Source organism: Pholcus phalangioides, unplaced genomic scaffold (assembly GCF_987345545.1).
Source record: "Pholcus phalangioides strain wild (caught in Gottingen) unplaced genomic scaffold, Ppha-v1.0 ptg000039l_1, whole genome shotgun sequence".
Classification (NCBI taxonomy): Eukaryota; Metazoa; Arthropoda; class Arachnida; order Araneae; family Pholcidae; genus Pholcus; species Pholcus phalangioides.
The window spans coordinates 6,178,982-6,204,071 of NW_028301625.1; the positions used below are offsets into that span (position 1 = coordinate 6,178,982).

A 25,090-nucleotide genomic window follows, 5' to 3' on the forward strand; every position below is an offset into this window, starting at 1 on the left:
TTGACAATAAACCAGTTCTCATTTTTTAACTGTAATGCCAAAAATGTTTATCTTTTAATTTGTTAGTCCTTAATTTAACATTTGTTTTTACTGTGTTCCTGTGACAACCCTTAAATTTGGCTTTCCACTTTGTTGGCACTTCAATGACATGTTCTCTTTTTAATAGATAAAGATGAATGTCAAATAGATAATGGTGGATGTTCTCAAGTTTGTCAGGATCTTCCAATTGGATACAAATGTAGTTGTCGTACTGGTTATGAATTAGCTGATAACTATACATGTGAAGGTAAACACTTTACCCTTTGTTCATGAACTTGGAATGTAATCACACTTAAGATCTTTCAAAATGTTGCTTTGAAGTTAGAAACTTAGCTACGCAATGAATTTTTTTTTTTTTTTTTTTTGATAAATAGTGTTCAAAAAATTTATTTGAATATTTTTTTATCTATAAAATTATTAAATTTTTGCAGATGTGAATGAATGTGATATTCCTGGATCTTGTTCACAAATATGTATCAATGTTAAAGGAAGCCATAAGTGTGAATGCTTACCTGGATATAATCTTGAACCAAGCAATCACCATAGATGTCGGGCAATAGGTATTTTTAAATTGACATATATTGAATTTAAAGCTTAAGCTCTTATATTTTGCTAAAAAATTGAATGTGATACATATATTATAGGACTTTCCATGGAGTTGGGATGATGTAATCTTTAGATTGATCACTGGATATGTTATCAGTGTGAAACAATTCATAACATTTTCATTGCTATTACAGTGGATCCCATTAAAGAATACTCTCCAAAGACATTTTATCATTTAAGAAGTCTGATTTAATAGTTTTGGTTTTTTTCCCCCATATGGTAACATTTTGTTTTAAGTAATTTCTTGCTTAATATGGTTGAATTATACTTATTTGCAGCGATTATACTTATTTAGAGGTTTCCCTACTGTCGTATATATGTCATGCATATCAAAAATGAAAATAAAGTTGAGCTCACCTAACCAGTCGCAGTGGAATAATAAATCACTGAAATCTATCGGCAAAAAATGAAACTGAGATACTCAATGTTAATTGGTATCATTCCCCATGAAAATGAGCTGTAAACACCAAAAAGGTCAGTGATTCTAATTGGAATAACCAGGGTAGAACAGGTTAAATTTGCTTATGTTATAAAACAAGATAGTTCCAGTAAGTACCAGACTGTTTTCTAAATATAAACAATTTATTTTTGTATTCAGACTTCAATAAAAAACAATAAGCAGCAAAGATAAGATTGATTAACAGTTATTATATTTTTAGAAATTCCATGACTTGTGAAATTGTTTCACTTTTTCTTTTCATAGAAGGCCATTTGTCTTTGATCTTTGCAAATAGACAAGACATTCGAAAGATTGATCTTGAAACAATGGAATACAAGCCATTAGTATTTGACCTCCGTAGCACGGTAGCAGTTGATTTTGATTACCGTACTGGCACTTTGTTCTGGTCAGATGTTGTCAATGAAGATATCAAAAGGTAAACAGATTTTCTATCTTTATATTTTTGATCTAGTTGTAGCAATGAAAAATATTCAACTGTTTATTCTGTCAATTCTTAAAATGTTAAATAAATATTGCTATTCTTATAGCCACAATTGCTACCATTACTGTGGCTTTGCAGCAGTAATGACTGCAATGTTAGCCATAAGTGTATGGCTAGCAGGGCAGTACAACAGTGTTGCAAATTATGTGTTAAACTATCTGTAACAGTGTTTCTCAAACTTTTGTCACCCACTGCTCACTTGTCCAATTCATGGTTCATCCAAGGGTCCCCAGAATAGTTTGGCAGATACTTTCCCTACAAGAAAACCATTTCTCTCGCTCTCTCTGAGTATAAATAGGCACACAAATCAATATCTCCAGCTTGTGATGCTCCTAAGAGCCACGATGCACACTTTGAGAAAACACTAGAAAAAACCTGTTAAAACCCATTGAGTCAACCCTTAGTTTGACTGATCTGGGTTTGAATCTCAAAAAGAAATGTGAAAACATACCAATTTAGAAACTGCTGTTGATCCCTGTTTCATTAGACTTTATACACAAAAAATGAATGAAGTGCAACTGAGAATATTCTTGGTATGAATGTGCACATATATACCATGTTACCCCGACCATACAAGACCTGGTCTTATATTAATTTTTGCTTCAAAAAATGCACTAGGGTTTATATGGTTTATATCTGAAGCATCCTGAAAAACCATGCTAAGGCATATTTTTTCCCAGAATATCTTTTTTTTAAAGACATTTTTGAATGATGGTTACTTAAAAATTGACAAAAAATTACAAACCCTGAACTTCATAAAACGTTTCTTTTGAGTGTTGTCATTTAAAGTAAACAAAAAGTTCAGTTTACCTAAGTTTCGGAACCAACTGAGACTGTATTCGTTCGGACCTCAGTGTCGGACTGTACTGGTTGTTTACTTATAATAACATCATTCATTGTGGATAGCCAAAATACATCATATATATATTTTTTTATTGTTAGAAACACAGTGGCAGTAAATCACTGTTTGCAAGCGAGGATCAGAAAAAATCCATAATCTAATGAAGTCCTGAGAAGAAATTATCAAGATCTTCATTAGTGCTCAAGAGTGAATTAGACTGGGTGGTTTGAACTGCCTGAGCAGAATGGGGTGCCCCGCCTTTTTCTGTCATACAATCCTTGATCAAATTTCTGATTGCGCCTTTTGTGATATGATTTTATGCAACTTTCTATAATTGTTGTTATTAGTGCCCATTGCACTTTTACATTCACTTGATTCACATAATTTTAATTATGATGCACTTTGACACATCAATAAATTCTGGTTTTGCCCGAGATGCCTGTTCCCCCCCCCCCTTTCAGGGCCAGTGTTTACATTGCTTCTTTCTATAGACCCTGGGAGTCTCATGGTTTCTCCTGTAGTTTTCATTTTTCTTTGATAAAAGTCTGTCTGAAATTTATCTGTTTATGTAGGCTTTCACCTCTCGTTCAAGGATGCCTGATTGGATATTTACAACAATTTTAATTTTGTTTCTATATTATAATTTATTTCAAGTATAGTAAAACCCCTCTTGACGGACACTCCTTAGATGCAGTCATTCTTTTAAAATGACTAAATAATATCCCCCGTATAATAAGAACAGGCATTTCAAATCCCTGATTAACGGTTACCACTGTTTCAATGGTCACCACATTTTTTTGTCCTGCCGATGTCTGCAAAAGGGAGGTTTTACTGCATAAATTTCAATGAAATCTTTCATTTTAATTTGATAATAAATAATTAAATCGTCATTTCATATGGTTCAATACATCCATCGTGTGTTGCAACGATGCACTAAATGCTTCTGCATGACGATTTTAACTAGGGCCTATTTTTGGTGTAGGGCTTAATTTGGAGAATCCTGAAAAATCATGTTAGGGCTTATTTTCGGGAAACACTAGTATTTTATAGAAATTGTTCCTTTTTTTTTATAAACCAGGTAATCATTATTTTCTCTTAATTTTGCTGCATGAATGGTTATGTATGTTGATTTTAAAAATACTAAATATTTCATTAGTGCTTCATGAGTTTTCTAAATTTGTTAATAGTGCTCCTATCAACACTGGCAGTCCTGTAACAACTGTGATTTCTGAAAAACTAATAACTGCAGATGGACTTGCAGTTGATTGGATATATGATCATATTTATTGGACAGATACAGGAAAGAATACTATAGAAATGGCTGACAAATCTGGAAAAATGAGGAAAACTCTCATAAGTCAAAATTTGGATGAACCCAGGGCAATAGTTTTGAATCCTCTTGATGGGTAAGTAATTGGAAATTTTATTAACTTGCATGAATTTTTTTTCAACCACCCTGATGATTTTGCTATAGTTTTAGATTTTGTATTTATAGCCTAAAATGTTTCCATGTGTATCTCTGATATTGTATATTTTTTTTTATAGGTGGATGTATTGGACAGATTGGGGAGAACCAGCAAAAATTGAGCGTGCAGGAATGGACGGAAGTCACAGAACAGTTGTTGTTTCATCTGATATCAAATGGCCAAATGGTTTAGCTATTGGTAAGAAGGTTTATATTAATAGAATATATTAAATAGTACAGAGAGGTTTCAACGGAATCAGGCCACTGTCCCCTCGCAATCTGGGCAAGTGCACTAGACCACTACACTTCAGAAGTAACAAATAATATGAGCTATTAGCTGAGAGTTGTCTGACTGTCCATGTCTTGTTCAGCATATATATTGATGGCCCATTCAAAAAGGCAAAGCAAATTCTGTTTTTTGAAATTCTGTATTTTAAACATTCACTTTGAGTTGACTCTCATTCAGTTCCATACAGATTTAATTACAGTAGGGAGCATATAAGCATAGTTGAGTTGTTGCTGTTTTGAAATATGTAGAGGCATTTCCCCACCATTCTTATGGCATGCATAACTCAAAAATTCAACTTTCTCAGTTGTTGTCTTTTTAAACTGGGCAATGAATGAATAAACTGGGCCATCGATATGCCCTAAGGAAAGATTTTTGTTTCTGTAGCATAATAGTCTAGCGCAGTGTTAAATTTTTTTTACATGTGCTGACCTGTGAAAATAGTTTAAAAATTTCATTATAAATAACCAGCAAAAATTAGATAGTTTGCAGACCTACTGATGGCCAAGGAAAATAAAAACCAACATAGAGATGGTATTTTACTTGATTGAATCTAAAAGTATGTAGCAGCTACACATGAGTTGAGCAAAGTATTTTGCAGACCAGAGGAAATCCTCACGGACCAGAGTTTAAAACATTGTTATTTTGTTGAGAAGACACCAACGAATAAGGCAAATACACATATAAAATTGTGTATTTGCCTTATTCGTTGGTGTCTTCTCAATATTCTTGGGCAAAGTGGATCAACTTTTCTATTGTTATTTTTATTTATAGATTTAATAGTGTGATAAGCATTATAAAACTAGAGCTGGTGTTCTTTGCTGTTGTGCACCGCTAAATCACATAACTTATCATTATTAATAATAATAACGTGATCCTCACGTATTCCCAAGGGATCATCATGATCCGTCCAGGGAATTTGTTAGTGTTAGTAAACATCCATGCCCGAACCAGGATTCGAACCTCTCAAGAGAATCTCTGGATTTCTGGATTTCAAAAGTTGGCAAGTCTGAATATGAAACACTAATGACCAAACAAATGTTTGAGAACATGTGAAATGAAATAATAAAGAAATCAAGGGCCCCTTTTATTTTATTATGATTTTTTTCTTTTTGTGACTACTATTATTGATTTCTGAGATTGCACCCGAGCCTCCAGGTAACTAATCAGCGCTTCAGAAGACCAAAAATAATAACAGTGTGATAAAGACAGCCATTTAAAAACACATGTTTCAGCAATGAAAAACATGGTCAGCGGGAGCATCTGTGGTAGTCAGAGTTGTTTCCTTCACTTCAGTATTTTTATCCTCGGTTTTGACGTCATAGTTGCTGCCATCTGTTATGATGTCATATATCCAGCTTGGGCCCCTTCAAATATCATTCAAATGTTTTTTCAAAATGAAAATGTGGTGGGGCAATGGAATGGAGGGCATTGATTTTGTGTTATTTACATGAAAAGCCTTCATATTATTATGATGTGACTAACAACTATGAATCAAACTGAGAATAAAAATACTGAAGTGAAGAAAATAACTCCGACCACCACAGATGCTCTTTCTCTCAGTCTGTTTTTCCACCTTGATAGTGGCACCCGTGAGTGCCAAAACATATGTCAGTGCTTTTTTTAATATTTATTTGTCCTTATCATGTTGTCAATATGTTTGGTCTTCTAGTTTCAGAAAAAGTTATTCATTTTGAATAATCAGCACTTTTTCACGCACAATTAAAAAAAAAAAAATTCAGTTAATCAAATTGCTTAAAGTATAGTGTTGGTCTGGCCCCCTTTGAATAAAAAAGTAGTGAAATTTTAAACAAAGGTTTTATGAAATTTTACATGTTAATTGATTTTTCATTTAAAAATATTTCTCACCATTGAACATTTGATTTTTTTTTTTCTAGATTTTGTGACAAAGAAAATATTTTGGGCTGATGCAAAGCTCCATATACTCAGTAGTTGTGATTATAATGGAGATTCTCAGAAAGTTATTCTATCCTCTCCGGTATTGCTCAAGCATCCATTTTCAATAGATGTCTTTGAAGTAAGTAATGTATTTTTTTTTAAATTGAGATTCTGTTTGCTGCAATAATATGCATCTTCAAACTGTTCTTGTTTAATTACTAATTGGTTTGTCCATTCTCTGAAATTCCTGAGGAGAATGATTCTTTTTCAACCATTTTATTTTATACATTTCAAATTTAGGATTGGATATATTGGACTGACTGGGAATCTGAAGCAATTCACAAAGTTAATAAATTTACAGGGATGGAGAAGAAAGATATTGCTGTTGGCATATTTTCTCCCATGGATATACATGTCTACCATCCATATAAACAACCACAAGGTAAGATATTCCAGAATTTTAATATGTATAAGAATAATGCATTTAAGATACTTTATAAAGAGTTTTTTGTGCATTAAAAATGATGCTGAGATTGATAAGTTACCTTATTTTTCGAATACGTCAAGCTGAAAATCTTGTTCGAATGTTTGAATTGTGAAATTATTTGTTCGCATAATTTTTGAATTGAGAAAAAGGGATGCAGGATCATCGTATTCTCATCTACTATGATGCTGAAAGCTTATATTTTTTTCTGATTTTCGTCGTGGTTCACGGAGGGGACTGCTCCTTTGTAACTTAAATCGTCTGTCAAACTTCACCACCGCATTCCCTTGTATAGGCTTCGGTCAAGCAATATTGTATAAATAAATAAATTCCTGAGCGTGATAGCTAGAAAATATGGACATACATTCACACTTTTTTATAACATTGTTTTTCTCAGCCATGCCTTCAAATTCAAAGCAATTCAGTTTTTCTTTAACACCAGGAATAGTTTCATTTTCCTTTTGTTTGTTTAATAAAAATATTGCTTGGCCGAGGCCTGTGCAAAGAAATAGGCCTTGGCCAATCAATGTTGAATAAATAAATTTTAAAAAATACAAAGGCCACAACAGGCAAAATACCCAATGAGGTGGGTGAAAAACGATGCCCATAAAAAAAATATGGATGTCAAATATATGGGGGTCCCCTGTAAGTGTTAATGCAGCCTGCATCAATCACCTGTTGTAGAGGTATGATTCCAATTTAAAAAATGCTCGAAAGAGGCATTCAAAAACTACTCTGTATCAGTTTTAAGAGAGCATAGTGTCACACAAAATAAAAAAAATCTAAATTTTTATATAATCCCCCCCCCCTCCTCTGACTTCCAATTAGAAAGTTGTTACCCTGCCTTTCGGAGCCCAACAATAGAAATCCCACGTTTTAACTGCTATATTCACAGATATATTTTAATTCAAAAATCAGAAAGGTTAGGAAATAAGACAACTCTCCTTTCCCTCATTTATACTGACCTTTCCCAACTTTTCTCCAATTTTCGAAATTGAATCTCTCTGCAAATATCGCAGTTGAAAACATGGGATTTTCAATTTGGGCTCAGAAAAGACGGGACAACAACTTTCTAATTGGAAATCAAAGGACAAGGGGACTAAAAAAAATTAGATTTTTTTATTTTGTGACACACTGTATTATCACTAGAACCCAGAAGTTCACAGGCAAAATGCCATAAATGTCCTTTTTTGCCTATTTTCAAATGTTTCTTGTAAAAATGTCTTTTTGACATTTTTGTGCCATAAATACCTATTTCAACATAGTTTTAAGTTTATTAGTGAATTCCAGAGGCCATAATCTGTAAAACTTGAATAATTTCAGCATAGAGAACTTCAAAAGAATTGCTCTTTTTGAAATTTTCCAACTCTCAGTATATTAAATATCAGAAATCCCCCCCCCCCTTTAGATGCAAATAAGATTGGTGTTGCCATGCATTAACTTTACTTTGACCGGATGGCATTAGACGTGAATGATTTTGTTTCAGATGAACACAGCCCGTTAGAAAAGCGGTGGAAAATTATAAATTTTTGTTTCTCCACGAGCTTCACATAATGTCTCGCTCAGGCACTAGAGACAGCGTTTTATGTGTATAGCTGAGCGATGACTGTCCCAAGAGGTCACAAATTGATGTCATTGCTCACACAAGGCGGAGTAGGAGCAGACTGCTCTGGGGCACATGTTGTTTTGATTTTATTTTTTGCACCAGAAATGCACTGCAAACAACCATGGATATTTATTAAACTTGAAACATATTTAGTATTTGATTAAATTGACAGAGTTGCCCTCAAGGATATGTGACGGATGCGGCAAAGGTTTTTATAAAAAAAAGAACAAGATAGCTATGTTTCAACAATAGAAATGATAATGATTATTCCAAATGATGAAACAAATAAACGAGAATTATTCGCTACTCGAGGGAGCCCCCACAGATCATTTTCTCCATTGGTTCCGCGTCTGGTAATGGTAGTCTTGGAATTGGCCTAATGCTCAGGGTCTACATTTTGGGCTTGAGATCAATTTAACTTTGATAATAATGCAGTTATTATAAACTATAATTAAAACAATAGGTGGATTAAGTGCAACCAATTTTTCAGCTAGTTTTTGGACCCTTAATACCTTAGTTTTTAGTTATTTTTTCTTCCTTTCAAAAATTATGAATGCCTTTTTTTAGTGCATATTTTAGCTATTTTTAGTGCCTTTTTGCCTTCTTATTTAGACTATTTTAGTGTCTTTTTGCCTTCTTATTTAGACTATTTTTAGTGCCTAAACTTCTGGGCTTTAATTATCACTGTTAAAACTGGTATAGAGTAATTATTAAACACATTTTGAGCATTTTTGATATCAAAACCATACCTCTCTATTTATAGGATAAATAGTAAATCGATATTGGTATCCATACAGCAATCCAATATGAGAGCAGTTATTATGGGAAAACGTGCTGAAATAAAAACAATTCAAACAAATGATTATTGATAAGACATTACAAATAAAAAAATTATTGCTGTCTCGTCTAAGTATGGAGAGTTTCTCGATTCATCGCATTATAAATATCATATTTATTGTTGAACATGTCAATTGTGTTAGGATTCACAACAACGGGGGATAAGCTGTTCCATTTATTCACAACTCTGTTAGAGAAAAATTCTGTGACACTGCAACCTAGAGCTTACTGTCCCTTACTAATCAATACTGGTATCCCCTTGTCAAAACACTCAATTGACAGTGTATTAGTGTCCATCCCATTGAAAATTTTGAGAACTTCAATCATATCCCCTGACCCAACATATATTTTGACACAACTAGACTTGACTATTAGTAGAACTGAACTAACGATACACTGTTTTCTCTATATACTCCAATGGTAGAATATTGCAGCACTGTAAACATGAACAAAATAATGTTCTTTTGTTTTGTATGTTTGTTTTTTTACCTCGGAGTAAGGGATGATCCCACTGTATATATACAAATAGCACATCAGAGTCTCAATAACTCTTGGGAGCACAATAAGATTTGTTAGTGGGTTTGTATTTGATATTATATTGAGCTTTGTTATTTCTAGCTGCTGACACGTTATGACACGAACAAAACATGTTATGTTGACGTCATTTGGCATATGTTTGTGAATATTATTATTGCTTATATGAATGTTTAGCTGTGCACTTTATCATTTATCACTTAAATTTGAAGAAAGTTGAGTATAGAGATTTAGGTTATATACAGGGTGGTAACTATCAACCAGCCAATAATTACACACGCGATTCCTTGTGAAAAACTGATATGGAAAAGTGTGTCCAATTTTTTGAGTTGTCCCATAAATTAATGAGTTATAACGCTTTAAAAATTGATCATGTCACTTCAAAATCCTGCCTAATTCACCGAACATACACCAAACGTTTAACTTGACATTTTTTTAAAATTAAACAATGATGCAGTATAACCCTTCAAGAAAGAAACCCAGTTTCTTTTCCCTCTTTTGTTGTGTGTGCACTTTTCATATTTTTATGCGATTGTTAATTATTACGATTTTCTAAGATTGCAGAGTTTTTGAGTTCATCCATAAGATTAAAAAAACTACTGGCACCCCTAAAATTCTGAAATTTTTTCTCAAATGTGTTGCTCGCTACGTGTTGCGTTAACTTCTAAATCTGAGGTTCATTTTACCAAGTATTTTTTAAAACAAATATTGAATTCTCAGATTTTTGAAATTTATACATTTTTTTCAAACTTAAATATTCATAAAATCCTAATGTTTGATCAGATATCAAAGTTCAAGGCTCATCTTATTAAAACATACTGTATAGATATTTCTACAAAATTTCAGAATTTTTGGTGTAGTAGGTTTTTTAAATGAGCTCAAAAAACTGCAATTTTTGAAAATAGTGTTCAAGATGTTTTTACTTGCTCATTTTACATTATAATTCATTAATTTTTAATTTTATTTTGAAAAAAAAATTAACCCAATCGAGACATAAATTTTTTTTCATTTAATTTTCACAATTGAATGAAATGTTTTTCAGGGGTCATGACACCCCTGAAAAATGACACCCAAATGAATAAAAGTATCGACAATTTTGAGATGAGATTTTTTTTTCCAGTTCCAATTCAGAAGTTTTGGAAGATTTACATGTTACATGACAGCTTTTGATTGTAATTCTGCAACACAATTAACTTGAGTAACACAATAAGTATAATGAATGAAATTGATCACAGTTACAAATTGTCGCGATGAAGTCTAAAAATTAGTTTAAAATTTTTACGGCAACTCATTTATATTACGATTATGAATGTGCACCAGAAACAGTAAACCCCCCCCCCCATTCAAAACCATATGTGGAAAAACAGATGGTAAAGACTTGATTTTCATTCCGAAAATTGAGAGCTGGGGGGGAGAGGTAGCAATGATTTTTCGGGAACAAAGCAGTTTGGCCTAAATGGTTCTTGCGCCACAAAAACCAAATTCAATCCCATAAATACATCTTGGAACAAACCTTCATCTGAAAAAATAACCAAGTTCTGCGCGAATCACACAAGCTGGAATAAAAAATCAATTTCAAAGTAGTCCAAATCTTTCTTGTGAAAAGGTAAAGTAAAAATTTATTAATGTTTCAGTGCGATAAAAATCAATTGCAGTCAAAAGGAAATGAAAAATCTTCATTGCAACATACAGAAATCGGTATGAAAATGTGACTCTGAATGATCAATAGGAAATATCCGAAACCACTAATTATTTTGAATGTCAATTTATAAAATGACTAGTTTGATTGAAAGTTTCTGATTGAATCATTATTTTACTGTTTTTACTTGTCACCTTCATCAAGCTACCATTTTTGCAATTTTCGTTGAGGTTTTTTACACTTGACAGCTTTGAAATTTTAAAATAACTCAAATTATCGCCCTGTTTAATTGATCAACATGTGATGTGATTAAAACAACAGCATATAAATATGATCGCGTAGTAAACACAATACACTGTATGCACCTTCCCTTAAAAAGTTTGACTTGATATTGAAAGTAAACAAATTGCCACATTTTGGCAAAAAATTGTTGATTTGGTTAAAAAAAAGTTCAAGTAGATCTTATTTGGTGAACACTTTACAAATCTAGTGATAAATTTGGCAATATAGTGGATCAAACTAACAAAGTCATAACATAATATGTTCTTATGACTTATGTTATGACTTCAGTCATGATAACATAACATAACATCAAGGTTATATTATCACACTACATTGAGAGAAAAAACAATTGTGAAAGAAGGCCAGACTTGGCTTCTAATGGGGTTGAATATTTCAGTTCATTTTTGAGAAGGGGCAGCCACTGCTGGCAGAAAAATTTACTTTCGTTGGGTGTTTGGCACGTAATTGACCATTAAAAAAAATGAAACTTCATAAAAATTTAAAGTATAACTCATTAAGTATTCGTCTGATCTCTAAATGGAAAAAACACTTTTCTATAATTCTATATTAGCTTTTCACAAGAAATCGTGTGTGTAATTATTGGTGATAGTTACCACCCTGTATAGTGTTTTTGTGCTCAATATTAATATATTAAAATTTTTTTATTCAGTTCTTGAAAAGTTGCTGTTGCATTATTTCAGTTTTGAATTACTTGATCCATTCCCCCCCCCCCCCCCCGCACTTCTAAATTTGTTACTTGTCCCATATGTGTGTGCATTGATGAGGAAACGGTTTTTATTTACTGTACAAAAATAGCTTATTCCACACACACTGTGATGAGGGCATTCACCATTTGTGGATTAACCTATTTATGGATGCAAATGATTATATGATTATTCACTCATTTTTATTTACTGAATATGAATTCATAGTAATTAAGTTCCATTGATTCTAGGCATAAACTATTGTAACAACATGAATGGTAGGTGTTCTCATCTCTGTTTGCCATCACCTGTAATCAATACCCGTTCTGCAAGGTACACATGTGCATGTCCAGATGATATGGTGTTAACTATGGATAATGCTACATGTGTTCTTGAAAGTAAGTACATTCCTGATAACTGTGAATTGATTCAATTCTAAATCTGTCTTAAAACATTTTTTTGACATGGAATAATTTTCCGATGTTGTACCTACTTGATTTTATATCAAATTACCATAAGATTTTTATAAAAATTCAAGTAAAGCAACTGATCTGAGGACTGACCCTGTAGTGCAAGAGAATGAAAATGGCTTAAACCTTAAGTTTTAGAGCTTTCAAAGTATACAAAAAAGTAAAATTAAAAACTTGTAATCAATGAATCATTTCCTTTTTTAGAATAAATGTAAATTCTCTAATTCAGTTCAATAAAAGTATCTTGTATGCATTTGTTCTAATAATGTTTACTTTACTCTCTTGAACATGTTTGGGATGTTACCTGTTTGAAGAAAAATACTGGTCCCCAAGTCCCTACTTTCAGAAGTCGCAGAGTTCATTACATGCTGCAGCATTCTGCGAGCTAGTTTTTCATCATGCAAGACATTTTGTTGCATCTAATTTTTAAAATAATTTCATGAATACCTCAGATAAAAAATCCACACACAAAACTTAGTTAATTGAGGCTCTGATAATTGGTGTCTAGAAAAGAAAGGATTCAAATGGTTTGGAATTCAAATATTTTATGTGCTTTCTTTTTTGCTTAAAGACCTATTTTGCTTCTTTTTATTTTTTTTTATAATGTGATCACCATGTATTCCCAAGAGATCTTTACGATCTGTCCAGGGAATTTGTTAGTGTGTTAGTAGACATCCATGCCCGAACCGGGATTCGAACCCTTTTAAGCAAATAGGCCATCCATAACATCCATCTAATAACAAAAGATGTTTTTTAAATCCCTTGTATGTGTTAATATTTTGTTGCTCTGCAAACAAAGATGAGAATTTGGGGGAAGAACTTTTTGTCCTCTTAACTTAAGGGTAACTTAGATATAACAATTTGACAGAGCAAAGAAGAAAAACATCAGTATTTCTACTTGCATGAAAAATGAGGGAGAATGCTAATGAAATTTTATATTGTTTTATTCTCAATATTGTTTAAATTTGCTAAACTTTAAGAGTAACACTTTTTTAGCTTCAGTGTCAGCTAACTTCTCATTTTGTTATCTCCAACAATATGATTGTGACATCAGTATCATTAATTGCGTACATGGTTCATAGTTTCTCCCAGACATTAATGATTAAATATGGAGTTGATATTTTTTGTTAAAATTAATTACTTGTGTAGATATACAAAATTCAATTAGTTTTTGATTTACTCATTCTCATTAGGGGAAAAAATTACCATTAGCGAGTGAATTTTAGATTGAATAACTAAATTTCATTTAATGAACGCAAAAAAATCAATTTCTTCAATATATGGAATCGGTAAAGCTTTTCAAGTAGAAGTTTTGGTTTTGTATTTCAGATTTAATTTTACAAATGTTTTATGCATTTTAAGGTTTGATAACAATTCTTTTCATTTTTTTAATTTGCAGAACGCACCACTACTGCATCTACCACTGAAGCTTTCTCTATTCCTAGCTTCAATTCAACTTTATCTACTGCTATTCTTGAAAGCACTTCTTTTTCTGGCCTTTACAACACCACTACAACTGCTGTGCAATCTGAGCACATTACAGAAATTTCACACATAGGTATTATCAAGCTGATATTTTTGTTTTGCACCAAAAATATCAAACTGGTTTAGTTTAACAAAACATGAATTTTTCGCTTATTCTCAGTATTAAAGAACCTTAAATTGCTTTTGTTTCATTCTATGCAGAACTTCTATTTCTATCTAGCTTTTTTTCACATACTTCCTATCTGTTAAAACTTTTCCAAATAACTCTCATATTTTCTGGTTGAACATTTACTGATCTGGTTTCATGGCTGATTTTTATTTTGCAAGATCGGGGAGGTGGAATTTACAAATACATGCCATATGTAGTCAAACTATTTTTCTTTTTTTTACATAATGAAATCCTAAACAGTTGCATTAATGTGCCATAAATGTTATTTTGTTCTAGAACGTACCTTCAGCTAGTATTATTACCAAGCCCACACATAGGCTGGCGCAACCAGAGCCTTCAAACCAAATGGAGGCCCCCCCACAAAAAAAATTTACTTATTTTGCATATTTCATAGAAATGATGGGTTTTTTTTGTAATCATTGAAAAGGGGGGGAGGAACACTTCTTTTTCTGAGCATAACCCTTTCAAGGAGCACCAAAAGTCTAGCCCAGATTATTACTGGAATTTGTTTTTATGTATAGAGGTAATTTGGACAGGGCAATAGTGAAAATTTTACATAGTGATATGTATTCAACATTACATCACAATAGAGCTCTCACTAAAAAAATTAGCAAGAGTAGGACAAGGAGGGTACCCCCAAGGACAACATAGCCTTATGGGGGGGGGGGACCATTTTTTTATTATAAAAATTAAATTTTATTTTTTTTTATAGTACTAATTCAGTATCCTATAAGATTTGACTCTAGCCAAAGCAAAATGACAAATGACTTGGTAGCAAAAGCAGTTTTAGGCCAAAACAGTGTACTAGCAACCACAGATAATTCTCTTTTCTCTCTCCTCACAATATACCTTGGGGGGAAGGGCATATCATTGAGTGTGTATACTATACACAAACTTGGTACTGTTTCATGATCACAGTCCATTACATTGTTTAATAAAATTATCTGCAGAATATTTGTTGCACAAACAACACAGCACTCCAAGGTTCCATGGCACACCATTTGGAAATCAAAGCCCTGCCATCATCTTCAATATAATACCCTATCACTAGCATATGTGGGAGAAAAGGGATAGACAGAGATTGCAGTGGTATTTTTGTAGTAAAAATTGAAAAAAATACCCTTAGGAAGAAAATTAAAAGATGAACCCCCTCTGAGAAAATCCTTCATGTGTTACTGCCCCTACTTTCCAGTCCCTGACCAATTAAAAGAGGGCAAAGACATCTCCCAAGAGCAAAAAAATTATGTTCTCTGGGTGATATCCCGTACCCCCCATAAAATTGCATTAATCCATCACTGCTTCCACTGCTGTGGCACAACCTATGGTCCGCAACAATGATATAGGTGGTCCACAGGCAGAGACTTGATAAAATTATTCACCCATTGTAATTGATATTAGTAATATCCATATATGGGTCCAAATAAAATTATACCTTCACACTTAGGTTCACCATACATCATCGAGGAGAATGCCGAAAATTGTGATCCTAAATACAGGATATCACTGAATTTTTTGCAAAAGAATGCAATTCATTGCTTTAAATGCAATTTGCTAATTGCTTCTAAAATTGCTGAAGGTGTAGAAATAAAAGGCTGCTACATATTGCAGTTAACAAAAGTGTATTTCATGAAAAAGTATTCAAATGATCTGATTACCATATGTGATTCAGAAAAATACGGTAAACTGGGATCTTAAATGATAATATGTAAATTATACGGGGCGACGACATTTGTCATCAAAAACATTTTCAGAAGTAGGCACAATCACCAATCGTAATTAAAATTCCAAAAAATTGCAGAGAAAACGTTAAACCTGATAAATATGTCAGATGAACATTTATCATTTTTGCCATAATTATCATAATATAAACTTGTTATTAAAACGCGTATTTTCAACTTTAGAAAATATTGCAAATTCAAATAAGTGTAATGGAAAAAACGGGACAAATGTATAAAAAAAAGTTGGAGCAATGAAAATTATACAGGAATGTCCCATAGTACAGGAGACAAGTGGTTTGTCAAGTTGTTTGACATTTTACTGGTCCTTGTTTTCAGAAAGGTTAAGAAACACTATATATACAGTATAACTTTTTTAACAAACTCGCGTTAAATCGCGGATCTATACCCCTCCCCCCCAAGCAAAATGCGCTTGAAATTTTTGGAACTTCTATATGATAATATTGCATCTCCAATCAATCCGTTGAAAATTACCTATATCAAAATTTTTGATTAAATAAATTCAAGTAAACTTTGAGTGAAAAACTGGAAAGACTCGAAAAAAATAGCTCGCTTTTTTTCTTCCTCCCCGTCTCGTAAAATACAGGACAAAATTCAGGACACATGGCCTCCTCAGTCAAAGTGATTTAATTTTTAGCAATTTGTAAAATCAACCCCCCCCCCCCCACAACAGTAAGCTCTAGATCCACCCATGCTCACATGTGTGTTGAAACATTGTGCAAGAAATCTGAAAATGTACATTCTAATTTATGTGAGGCGGAGTTCAAAATAATAATAAAGTAGTGAATATTTTTCCCCCAAATCCACAATCATACCCATTAAACATTAAATTTATCAAATGTTTTTTTTTTTATTCCTTATGTGTCCACCCACTCCCGTAAAGAACGCGCTATATCAGCGTCATCATTTCAACTTCAATGTTTAATGTAGGCGATAGCCGATGTAACAATATATATTGTGCAACTCCCTATATTGGCAATAACTGCTTTAAAAATATCACGCAAGTGCACTCGCTATGTCGGCAGTAACTGATGCAACAATTCCGCACAAGTGAACTCACTATATTGGTGATATTGATGCAACAACATTGCGCAAGTGCACTCGTATATTGGCATCACCATTTAACTCTGATGTTACATCAGATTCCACCGATATTAACGATACATCGCTGTGTTCAAAATCGTGAAATCAGGATATCAATGTGGGCCTTACATCGGTGATTTATTATAAACTGATACATCACCCAATCCTAGCATGCATGTTCTTTTGTAATATTTTATTGCCTGCAAATATTTCTGGAGATGAAACTCTGGATTCATTCACATGTGCTGGATAAGTAGCATTATAAATGCACAATTTCTCAATCTGAAATTTCTTAATTATAAGGTTTTTGGGATTTTTTTCAGTGACGGGGATAAATAAGCATTAACTATTTGGATGAAAAATTCTGAAGCAATTATATATTTCGTGAGAAGAGAGTAAGCTTTCAAAAAGCCAGAGTTTATGGAACTATTATTTTTCGGGTTATATCATGTTGTATTTTTATGGTCTTCATATTTAATGCTTGCAAACTCAGAATTCAGAAATACTTTGAAGGTTAATGTAAATTCAGTGTTTTAAAAAACAAAGTGACTTGAGAAAATTTTCATTTTACTTTGGCCAATGTTAGTTTCATTAAAAGTTCTTGGTTCTAGATATTTTTGCTTGTAAAGATTAGTTTAGACAAGATAAATATGTTAATTTTTTTTATTTAGATCCTGCTTCTGAATATCCAGAGTCAACTATAAGTGGAAAAGATTTGACTGCTAATATCAGTGAATCCGCTTCAGTTCACCTTGGGGTCCCTAAATCATGGGAATCTGGTCAGTTGGCTGGCGTTGTTATTGGAGGTTTGCTTGGAATTTTGATGATGATTATTGCTGTAAGTAAAAGAAATCTAAATGTTAATTGCATAAATTTAAATATTTAGTTGATACTTTGACTATGGTAATGTAATTCATATTACTAACTCTATATGCAAAATATTATGTTGCTTTTATTGATCTGAATATTTTATTGGGAATGTGGAAGGCTTTGCAGCAATGCATTGTCTCATTCTACATCATTTTCAGTAGATGGCGGACCAAATGTAAGAATTACAGTAAAACTTATAGATATGACGTGGAACGACATTCTTTTTAGAATTGTTTTCTAAAATTTGTAAACTGTGATTTTGATTCTATATGCGTGTATTGAATGATGTTGATGAAAATAGCAAGAATATATGTGATCTGGTGGAACATAATAGATTTTTTCTATTTTATTTCAATTTTTCATTCAAGTTGAGTGGAAAGTTTGAGTCTTGCCATTTTTTTTTAAAATTCAATTAACTTATAGAAACAAGTATTAAGGGGTCATTAAAGTATTACGTCAGCATCGAGGGGGGGGGGGTTTCGGATTTGCTGACTTTTGATGACGGGGGGGGGGGATTGAAGGTTGCTTACGTCATCAACCACCATTTTTGAAGATATGAAATATTCTAAGCTGCTGACAAATTTTGCTGATAAGGGGGGAGGGGGGTCAGTGTTTTGCTGACTTTAGCTGACAGGGGGGGGGATCAAAAATGGCTAAAAATCTGCTTACGTAATACTTGAATGGCCTCTAACACTCTTAGACAACCCAGATAGTGAGTATGGGTATGTTTTGGAGGCTTTTGTGAACAGTGGAGAAGAGATGAAAGCTCTCATCAGAGGCAGGAACAAAAAAAATAGGTCCCACTGGAGGACAAGGAGAAAAGGTCAAAACTTGGTTGAATCCACTGTGAGAAGAAATATCTGAACATTAAAGAGTTAAGCATGATTTGATCACTTAATCACGAGAACCCTTTTTTTTAAATGCATGTTCATAAATGGTTAATTATAAAAAGAACCACAGTTCTCTCTTTTAGCTATAGCCCTTTTTTCATGACATGAGCTTCACAGGACTAGTTGTTATGAAAATGACCCAGTTTTTCTATGAAAGGAAAGAATTTATCTTTACTGAAATCATGGATTAAGACCATTTTCATAATTTAATAAATTATATGATGAATATGACTAAAATATTTTATTTTGCATATTTGTCATGTTCAACATTTTTTCATAAAATTTTAATAGCAGTAGCCCTATATTTCCTGCCATTGGAAGTTTTTGTGATTTTATCAATTATTGGCAATGTCCTATATCATCTTGTACTTAGGACCCTAATTTCCCTTATTTTTCTTAATGAATATGATCACCTCTATTTCACAACATCATACACCACGTTTGTTGCTTTTGTGACATCTTTACTTTTCCAGTAATAGATGTATAAATGCACTCACACAGTTTTATATCCTTTTTGAATGAACTAAAAATGTGTGCGTGTGTATGAAACTATAGTATTTAACAATGTTAAAATGTCATCTGTCAACATATGTTCACAAATCATACACTTACAAAAACATTTATGTGCTTAAAGACATGTTAGCATCATATCTAGTTTTATGAGCATTTCGCACAACCCAATATATCATGTATAAATATGCAGTGATCATAATTGAAAGTGATAGATGATATGAGTATTAAAAAAATAAATTCAACCAGTACGAATATTTAAGGATTTCGTAATTCATGAGAAAAGTCTTCCCCATTAGCTTTCACAGTTGAGCTGATTAATTTTTCAAATGACTGTCGTCATGCTAGTACATAAAAAAAATTAAAATCCCATGTCAAACCAAGCATAAAAAAAAAGTTTTCAAGTAGGCAAGTCATTTTTTTATAAGTGAAAACAAGAGCCAAGCTTTGCCACCAAAATAAAACCAGAAACAACATTGTCATGCCAAATGGGACAAACTACTAAAAACTTGATCTTTATGATCATTTTGAAGCACAGGCTTCCATTCTTCAAAGGATTTAAAATTTTTGAAACTGAAATTGTCTTGGTTTATTGGAATTGATTGGTTTATATATATTGTCAAGTTGATGTAACATTATTGAGACACAAGAAATTGATTCCATGGTGAAGAACCAATGAAGCTGATTTCCTATTGTTAAACTAGATGTTTCACAACTCTGCAGTTTTTGTTGCTTTTGTTGGTGTCTTTCATGATAGCCAGCCTTTTGGTCCTTCCCATCTAAGACTATTTTAGTTTATATAACCTATGGTGTTTTCAAACAATTGTAATGATAGAGATGGGTGATTTTTGCTCTGCCAAGATTCATGAAATCAATAGGCTATCTGGATATTATGCTTAGGTGAACTTGGGGGGAAAAGTGTCATTCTCTCTACCGGGAATCAAACCCAGGACCTCTTGCATTGCATACTGGACAAGCACACTTACCACTTATACTACACTATCCTTTTCGGAAAAAGAGTGAGTTTTTTCCCCCAAGTTCACATTTCTTATAATATCCAGATAGCCTATTAATTTAATTGTAAGGATAGTTTTTAGTCATTTTTACTCTATATTGGATTTTATTTTACATTTGAAACATGTTTGTTTTTATTCGGTCTGTAGTTGCTTAAACCTTTATACTTGTCTACATGCTAAGGTTTATTTTTCTTCCCCATTGCCTGTATAAAATTTCATTTTTCTGAATTTTATTTTAGGTTGGCTTGCTTTTATATAATCATTACAAGCGGAAGAATGCAACAAGTATGAATTTTGATAACCCAGTTTATAGGAAAACAACTGAAGATCAATTCAGTTTAGAGAAAAACCAGTATCATCCTCCTCGATCATACCCACCGGTAAGTTTTTTTTTTTTTTTTTAAATGGGCCATTTTTCAAATAAATGCTGGAAAAAGTTGCGTGACTGAAATTTACTTTTGAGAAAACTTGTTTGACATGAAAATTAGTGTAACTGAAAACTATTAAAAATGAATATGGTAATTTTTGGATTGTGGAGAGCATTTGAATACAGCAGTACAGTATATGTGCCTGTACCTTGAGAAAAAAGTGACTACTGTCTCAACTATACCAGCTGGACTCAAAGACCCCGATAAGGTTAATGGATCAGGTCTGCCTTAAAGTTCTTTACATGTTTGTTTCTACTCTATAAAAAGGGTCATCTTAATCCTTCAACTTATTGATCATAGATGATTGATCAAAGCAATCTCATAAAAATTAAATTTTTAATAAAACAAATGACTTCCTACAAATTTATATACCATGATTCACAGAGAAATAATTTATCTCAAAGTATTAATTTTTCCTTAACTAAAGAAATGAGACTAAGAAACAAATAAAGAGCAAGTATATGGTTGAGTTCTGGAGTTTTGAGACAATTTTTGTTTGGTTGCCATAGGATGCTGTAGTTGAGAAAAATACTTTTCAATTTTTTTTCTTCTTGACTGAAGAAAGGAAAAAAAACTGATTTCTCAAAAATAGGTAATACAGAAAATATAAAGGAAAGATGGTAGATGTTTCTCAGGATGTTGTTGAATAATAAAAGAACAAATCAACACCACCTCTTATGATTGTTGAGCTTAATTCTTATGTAATATTAGTCAGTTAGAAACATATTTTGGAACATATACATTTTAAAAATAACTTTTTTTTTCTGAATTCTTTTTCTATGTATCTTAACACAAGTATCTTGCATACATAAAATATTGTTTCCTAGTTATCACATGCATATATAGTTAGCTATATATTTCTGAGTAATTTATATAGCTACACAAGCTAGATCATCTTAGTATAGCCAAATCACTTTATTTGTTCATGATTATTGAACTCCGTAGAATACAAATGAATATTTGATTATATTGTTTGTACCACGAGCACAAAAAATTGTTTCATAAATTTTAAATGCAAACTTACTTCGTCGAAAGGTCAGTGAGTTATGTATAAAAACAAGTCAGCACATGTTTTCCTTGCCATATACAATTGCATTAGGCATATTACAGATAACATACGTAGAAGCTAAGCAGAAGTGACTATATGCATTGAGGGTTCTTTTACTGCAATTGAACATCCAGTTCCACACAATAAGTAATGTAGTGTGGCAAGGGAATATTTAGAATAAATATTTTTTCCCCCTCTTTCTTTGCTGCATATATAGGCGAGTCAGGTAAGTTGAGCATGCTGCAATCAAACAATTTTAGCATGAGTTTTCCCAATTTTCCACTTAGTTCATAGATTTTCTTTGAACTAAAATTCAGAATTCCAAAATTCAGTTTCAAAGAATAAAAATGTTGATTTTATTTATTTTTCTTTTCAGAGTATGGAACCACTTACGTCTCCTGGTACGAATGAATTTGTATAGAAAAACAAGCAACTTTTTCCTGTAGTATGAAATTTCGAAGTTAAAATGGGATCACACATCATATATGCCATGGCCCGGTTCACAAACTATAATTTAGTGTTTGATGGCAGCTTAATTGAATTTGTTCCCTTTGCAGCAGGAGCTACAGTTTTCAGAGTGATGTGCAAAATTTCAGAAACAATGATTTTGCGTTTGCTCAAGATTTCAATAACTTTATGGAAAAAAATGGAATCCTTGAAAATTCCAAATACTCTGCTTAAAGCATATCCCAAGTCAAGCTTCTGCTGCTGGAATGCATGGTTTTCCAATCTGGGTGGGGTCAGAAAAAAATACAGTTATGGAAAGATTTTTTTTTATTTGCGAAGGAAAAAAAAAACTAAAGACTTGAAAAAATCAAGCAAAAATGTGAGGATTTTTCAGTACTTGTCATCAACTGATAATTTATTATGAAAGAATCATTGTATATTGAAGTTCATTCATGGGTGCATGCAATATATTATCAGGCTTAACCTGCTTCAGCATGAAGAAATACTATAGATCTCTGTTGCTTTGATATTGTGCATTTTTATGCTAGAAACCTTTATGCTTGCATTAATTTGCAAGTTTTGTGATAGTAAGGATATTTCATACAAATGTTTAGACTAGTTTTACTATTAAATTGTTTTTGTTTTTCGAATGTTATGACTTGTGAAACAAGCAATTTCTGTTTAGGGGTGATTGTGTTACAAAGTTGTTTTTATAAATATATATGTGTGTGTGTATATATATGCGCCAAAATACTGGTGAAAAATAGGTTTAATTTATTTTTAAATCATTTCTTCAATATTATATTATTAATATATGTAGTTATATAAATTACATTTTTTAGATGCGACTTAAAAAAAGTTTTTTTCAGGAAAATTATTAGAATTTAATTACAATCATCTTCATTTTGTTTTTATTACTACATTACATAATTTCAATCACCCCTGAATGGCAAGAACATCGTTTTTTTTCCTTTTTGCATTAATATTGTTTTCATTAGTATTTTCAATACTCATTTTATTTAAATTCTTTAGAGCAAATATTTTTTTTAAAAGTTTTTTCCTGTGTACTTAGTCATGTCATAACCATGTTGGAGTTACGAATTGCAACATGAGAAATAATTGAGTTGTTCCTATGTATTTAAGCTTTGTAAATGTTTGCTGCCAATTGTAGTGTAAAATGTTTTTCTTCATATTGTAAATGTATTCTTAACTTCAAAAAATTTGTTGCATTATCGGTGGATTTTTTTAAATAATTAACATCAGTTAATTTTAATAAGATGGTATTTGGTACTTTCATTACAATGCTTTCAAAAGCAAAAGTAATGTTTAAGTGAAGCATGTCTATGCATGAGAAATGGAGAAAAGCAAACTTTTGAAAATCAAATTATTATGCATTTTGAGTAAGTTAATGCGAAAGTCTGGTTTGGATGTTACTAGTCACATTATAGAGGTGTTTCTGGAGCCTTCTTTTCTTTGGGTTCATGTTAAACCAGTGATTTTTCATAGCTGTTTTTGTGTGAAATTTCGTAAACATCTGTGATGGTTGTTTTTATTTGTTGTAAGAAAGTGTATAGCATAATTTTTTAATAAAATATGTACGTTTTGGGTTTTTTTTAGTAGTTTAATATTTTGGATACACACAGAATTTGACCTGCGACACTTTCATATACTTAGCAAAAACCTAGTTATCGCTTTAATCACTATTATATTGACTTAGCTGTGGGAGAGAACCTTCGTTAAAAAAATTTGGGTAGTCTGTTATGGGTACTGCCGCTAATTTTGACGTGAATATGTTCTTTATGCCAAACTTTGCATGGTAGGTACTGACATAATTCAAATTGGCATCAGATTTGTCTTTGAAATATCTAACAGACGATATCATTGTCTTTTATTTGCTTTGTGAACCTCTTGAGATATAGCTACAAAAGCGGGCTGGAAGAGGTATTGAAACCAAAGATCATTGGATTTGCCTTGAAAATGCCTCAGCCTGCCGCTCAAGCTTACCTCCCACATGGGTGCAAAGCAATGCAGTCTTAAGGCATGGGCCCACCCGGGCCTCAAGCAAAGAGGGGCCTCACAAAAGTGAGATCTGGTTGAAATTTTTGAGTTGTTTGGTAGGGCCTCAGAAAAATCAATTGGCCCGGGGCCCATGATACTCTTAAGACGGCCTTGGTGCAAAGCTCCATGTGTACCACCCTTAAACACTACCCTGGTGGGAGGCCGACAGGTCTTTAGCCTATTTCACCCTGTGATAAGCCTGACTTTTTTTAATGTGAATCCTCACACCACTGTTTACTGAAAAAAAATGTCCTTTACCATACATCTCGCTTTTTAAGAAACTTCCCCGCATTTAGATCTCTGATTATTTTACTTCTTAATAGTGCCAGATAACTTGGCTCACCAATGAGAGCTGCAGTGTGGATCATTACCATAGCCCGCACCACGGTTTCTAGGCTGGGAATTTTGAAGGTGCCACCAATATATGGGTGGCTTTCTCTTGCTGTATAATTTTTTCTTCTTTTGACCTCGGGAGTGTGTAAGTTTTGAGTTAGAAATTTAAATTTGATCTGTGATTTGAAATAAAAGTTAAAACCATTACTTGTAAATTGATATATCAATAGGTAAGCAGTGATGTCGTGGTGGGTTAGTAAGTCGAAGTCAGAGATGGAAAAAGTTCAGGGAGACTGGGTTCAAACTCACCTACAGGGGAATGACCTTTTCTATTTTTTTTCCCTTTCAGATATGTCCCATAGGAGAAAACAGGACATTTTAACA

General features: G+C 32.6%; 1 protein-coding gene across 2 annotated transcripts in view; it reads left to right on the forward strand.

Moving 5' to 3' along the window:
- Positions 1-23,924, forward strand: part of LOC149065500 (low-density lipoprotein receptor-like) — a 64,599-nt gene extending 40,675 nt beyond the window's left edge. The window contains exons 9-20 of one of the 2 annotated variants that reach the window (XM_089253757.1): positions 167-286; positions 471-599; positions 1,349-1,520; positions 3,615-3,833; positions 3,973-4,091; positions 6,077-6,216; positions 6,378-6,519; positions 12,415-12,561; positions 14,033-14,191; positions 17,778-17,944; positions 20,632-20,772; positions 22,245-23,924. In XM_089253757.1, the coding sequence (XP_089109883.1) occupies positions 167-286; positions 471-599; positions 1,349-1,520; positions 3,615-3,833; positions 3,973-4,091; positions 6,077-6,216; positions 6,378-6,519; positions 12,415-12,561; positions 14,033-14,191; positions 17,778-17,944; positions 20,632-20,772; positions 22,245-22,289 (1,700 nt within the window). In that variant the 3' untranslated portion in view covers positions 22,290-23,924. The remainder of the gene's footprint in view (positions 1-166; positions 287-470; positions 600-1,348; positions 1,521-3,614; positions 3,834-3,972; positions 4,092-6,076; positions 6,217-6,377; positions 6,520-12,414; positions 12,562-14,032; positions 14,192-17,777; positions 17,945-20,631; positions 20,773-22,244) is intronic. The other variant, XM_089253758.1, reaches the window with a different exon arrangement.
- The last annotated feature ends 1,166 nt before the right edge of the window (positions 23,925-25,090 follow it).